This window comes from Magnolia sinica, chromosome 13, assembly GCF_029962835.1.
Source record: "Magnolia sinica isolate HGM2019 chromosome 13, MsV1, whole genome shotgun sequence".
NCBI lineage: Eukaryota > Viridiplantae > Streptophyta > Magnoliopsida > Magnoliales > Magnoliaceae > Magnolia > Magnolia sinica.
The window spans coordinates 25,212,598-25,217,383 of NC_080585.1; the positions used below are offsets into that span (position 1 = coordinate 25,212,598).

A 4,786-nucleotide genomic window follows, 5' to 3' on the forward strand; every position below is an offset into this window, starting at 1 on the left:
TTCATTTTTAAGCCTATACCATAAAATGAGGTTACAAAACAAATAAACGGCTTAGATATAACACATATATGTTGTTCTTAATAACTTCAAATGATGATGGGTATATCCATTCAAAATTCCATTATATTACAAACAAAACGTGGAATTAAGCTTATGACAATCCCTGCCACGGGTAATATCCCATCGTAACAGGGACAATCCCTACCACGGGAAATAACTATGTTTTTTAATTCACATCCCACCTAATCCTTCCCAATGCCATGCCTTAAACACGCGATCTATCCAACTCACATCACAGCCTTAAGTCGATTCCAGCACAGTTATCAGCTAAGTTTATTAAATGACAAAAATGCCCTTCGAAATTCATATGATCCGGAACTGCTATCACATCCTCTTCTCTTCCCTCTTTTTCCTTGAATGGCTTCTCTTTCTCTTCCACCCACACCAAATTCATCTCTCTCTCCCTTCAAATCCTCCCAAACCCCAAAATCTCTCCATTTCCATACACCCCATCTCACCAAACTCCATCAAAGCCATGGAAAAAGACCAAAATCTCCTTCCACCTTATACTTCCACTACATCTCCTCTCTCTGCAAGCAAGGCCTCCTCCAACCGGCCTTCTCTGTTCTCACCGAAATGCAATCCCAAGACCTCCCCATCGGTCCTGAAATCTATGGTGAAATCCTACAAGGCTGCGTCTACGAGCGGGCACTCCCGCCAGGTCAGCAAATCCATGCTCAGCTCCTTAAAAAGGGCACCTTTTTCTCTAGGAATGAGTACATTGAGACAAAGGTCTTGATTTTTTATGCAAAATGTGATCCTGATGTGGCGGCGGCAGTCAGCTTGTTTGGTAAGCTCCGCAGGCGGAACGTTTTTGCCTGGGCTGCATTGATTGGGATGTACTGTAGAGCAGGTTGGAACGAAAAGGCTCTGTTGGGCTATTGTGAAATGCAAGAAAATGGGTTTTTTCCTGATAATTTTATTGTCCCGAATGCTCTGAAGGCTTGTTCTGCAATTGGGGCAATTGGGTTTGGGAAAGGGGTTCATGGATATATTTTGAAGATGGGTTATGGTTCTTGTGTCTTCGTTGCAAGTAGTTTGGTCGACATGTATGGGAAATGTGGTGTTTTGGAGGACGCGGGGAAGGTTTTTGAAGAAATGCCTGAGAGGAATGCCGTTGTGTGGAATTCGATGATCGTGTGTTACGTCCAGAACGGGTTGAATGAGGAAGCAATGGAAGTATTTTATGATATGAGAGTTGAAGGGGTTGAGCCAACCCGAGTGACTGTTGCAAGCTTCCTTTCTTCATCAGCAAATTTAGAAGCATTGGATGAGGGTAGGCAAGGGCATGCTGTTGCTGTTTTGAATGGACTGGAATTGGATAACATCTTAGGTAGTGCACTAATAAACTTTTATTTGAAGGTTGGTTTGATTGAAGATGCAGAACTTGTTTTTTATAGGATGGTAGAGAGGGATGTGGTGACTTGGAATTTGCTTATTTCAGGCTACATGCGTGATGGGAAAATTGAAAGATCTTTTGATAGGTGCCGGTGGATGAGATCGGATGGTTTGAGATTTGATTCGGTGACTATGGCATCTGTGTTCTCTGCCTGTGCCGAATCAGCCAATTTAGAGATTGGTAGAGAGGGGCACGGTTATAGTGTTAGACACAACCTTGAAACAGACGTGGTTGTTGCAAGTAGCATTATAGATATGTACGCAAAGTGTGAGAGGATCGACGATGCCAGACGGGTCTTTAATGTTACAACGCAGAGAGATCTGGTGCTGTGGAACACCTTAATTGCTGCATATGCACAGCGTGGTCTGAGCGGTGAGGCCCTGAAATTGTTCTATCAGATGCAGTTAGAGGGTGTGCCGCCGAATGTTGTATCATGGAATTCTGTGATCTTGGGATTTATGAGAAACGGACAGGTCAACGAGGCAGAAGATACATTCTCGCAGATGCGATCTACTGGCCTGCAACCTAATTTAATTACGTGGACTACGCTAATATCTGGTTTCGCTCAAAATGGATATTGGTATGAGGCGATTTTGGTCTTTCAGCAAATGCAATATGTAGGACTCAGACCGAATACTGTGAGCATTGTTGGGGTGCTCTTGGCGTGCTCAAATCTGGCATCATTACAGTATGGGAAAGCTATTCACGGACATATCAGAAGACGTGGGCTATGTTCATCTCTTTCTGTTGTAACTTCTCTGGTCAGCATGTATTCAAAATGTGGAAGCCTGACTCTAGCTGAGAGGGTATTTGAAATGGCACTAAGCAAGGAGATACCTCTGTATAATGCAATGATCTCTGGGTACGCTTTCCATGGTCAAGCCACACAAGCTCTTGCACTCTTTACTGGTTTGCAAAAGGAAGGAATGGATCCAGATGAGATCACCTTCACGAATGTCTTGTGTGCATGTAGCCATGCTGGGCTAGTGGATGAAGGTTTGAAGTTTTTTTCCGATATGGTCTCATTGTACCACATGAGACCGAGTATGGTGCACTATGGTTGTGTGGTTAGTCTTCTTTCTCGCTTTGGTAATTTGGAAGGAGCCCTTAGCTTTATTTCTGCAATGCCATTTAAACCTGATGCTCGCATATTAGGATCTTTGCTTGCTGCATGCCGAGAACACAATGAGATTGAACTAGGTGAGTATTTGTCGCGTCATCTCTTCGAATTGGAACCTGACAACTTGGGAAATTATGTGACACTTTCGAACACGTATGCAGCCGCTGGAAGGTGGAAAGAGGTCTCGGAAATTCGGGATGTAATGAAAGAGAAGGGTCTGAGAAAGAATCCTGGATGCAGCTGGATTCAAATTGGAAGAGAAATCCATACATTCGTTGCAGGTGATAGATTGCAGCCACAAACAGACATGATTTACGATATGTTGGCATTATTGGAAATGGAAATGAGATTCTTGGGTTATGCTCCTATGGTCCAAAGCACTGAGCAAAGTAATGTCTGGCAAGAAATTGCTTGTTCTTAGGCGAGAAACATCAACTGAGTAGTGTAATCAATGAGGAGAGAGCTTCTTGATGCTAGCATTTCAACAATCTGAGTAGCCATCAGAGCCATTCAATATTGCGGCTGTAGCAACAACAGCAACACATTATTACCTTTCAACATTTTGACTTACCAGTTGCTGAGGAGTTCAAGTGATGCCAGGATTTTCGCCATGCTGTTGAAGTGGGGAGTTGCTAATTAGGGCCCTGATGCATGCATTGCAGGTGGGTTTCATGATTTTGTCATCCAGACCATTGATCTGACAGGCCCCACTATATATGGGGGGATTCCCCCCCAAACCAACAAAATAAATAAATAAATAAAGACAGGGAATTGCTAATCTTTGGGCTCTTTTCCAGTGCAGTGCTGTGTTTTCTTAACCAATTTTGGAGGTATCCACCATCCAATGGGGCCTATCAGATCTACAGTATGGATCATTAAGCCAAGCTCATTTTTACAGTATGGGGGAACTATTCTGCATCTCTTGATGCATCACCATTCGAGATTCCTCACCAGAGGTATGTGACTCCAATGGCCTGCAGGGTGGAGTACTTAGAGCCCCATGAAGTGTGTGGATAAACACCATCAAAAAATATGTACAGTGTGAATTGTTGCTGCAATAAGCTGGAAGCCCAAGATTAGCGCTGCGTATGCTTGAAGAAGGTGAATTGAATCCGACAAACCCAGCTGAAAATCTAAACGCACCTTTCATTAGCATCCAACTGTCCTGACATTCATTCCAATACCAGAACATCCACTGTAAGTACGTTTGACTGATGCAAGTTTATAATGCTTTGTGAATTAATGATTTATATTATGCACTAGGCATCCTTTATAACTAGGAATTATTTCTATGTTTATGAAATCAGTGATATTGATCAAACCTTCTACAGGTATATGACCCTTCAATTTTCCAATAAAATCATGTGTCTCACAAGTGGCTATTTCATCCCCATTGAGCAATGAGATCTATTCTACCCAGAGATTGGGTGTGTTCATTGATGGTAGAGAAACCTAGTGATGAATTTATGCATACTTTCTCTTTCTTCCTGCCGAGCCACAAAACTAGCCATTCTAATCCCAAAGTACTTGGTAATGACAATTTCTGCATGAAACCGACCTCTTCTCAAAGCTTTTGCAACAAGATTTATTATTATTATTATTATTGTTGTTGTTGTTGTTGTTGTTGATGCAGTTTTCTGGCAGGCCCTCCGCAACGCACCTTCCTGAACCTGCACAGGCAAAGTTGAGAGACGAAGGAGGCCCTAGCTTGTACAGGGGACTCTCCGATGCCTAAGTCAAGCTTGAGGTCTTTGAAGTGGGGTAGGATCTCCAGAAAAGAGACCAGTCGAGTATTAGGGTTTTTTGTGAACGTACCTCAAACGGTGGGAGATATCTATACATTTATAGGAGAGAGAGGATCCCGTAGTATGGGGATTCTTTCCTGATACCTTGGAGATCTGCTACCATCCATGATCTTCCCGAGATTGTAGGTTCTCGCGATTATCAGGATTTGATATTATCTTCCGAAGATCTTGGAAGAGATCTTTGAGACTTAGGAAGATTCTTTGGATTCGTAGTTTGGCTTTAAGTCGAATTTCAAGGTGGGTGCTGAGTTGAAAACGACTGATGCTGACCTGATCGATAGATCAACATTTATCATTTTTGATTGTTAGTCGAGCTGGAAGGTTCATGTTCCCTTCATCTCGGTGTTGGGACCTTTTGACCTTGTCAGGGGTACCGTCGATCTATGATCGTGTTATGACCAA

At 42.8% G+C, this 4,786-nt stretch overlaps 1 protein-coding gene across 2 annotated transcripts; it reads left to right on the forward strand.

The window, feature by feature from the left end:
* Positions 1-397: 397 nt before the first annotated feature.
* LOC131223303 (pentatricopeptide repeat-containing protein At5g55740, chloroplastic) lies at positions 398-3,966 on the forward strand. 2 transcript variants are annotated; one of them, XM_058218659.1, is made up of 2 exons: positions 398-3,241; positions 3,560-3,966. In XM_058218659.1, the coding sequence occupies exon 1, from the start codon at positions 418-420 to the stop codon at positions 2,998-3,000; it is 2,583 nt and encodes an 860-aa protein (XP_058074642.1). In that variant the 5' UTR covers positions 398-417; the 3' UTR covers positions 3,001-3,241; positions 3,560-3,966. The 2 variants fall into 2 exon arrangements, with proteins under 2 accessions (XP_058074642.1, XP_058074643.1); XM_058218660.1 differs by having other exon boundaries at positions 398-2,659; positions 2,741-3,966.
* Positions 3,967-4,786: the final 820 nt, after the last annotated feature.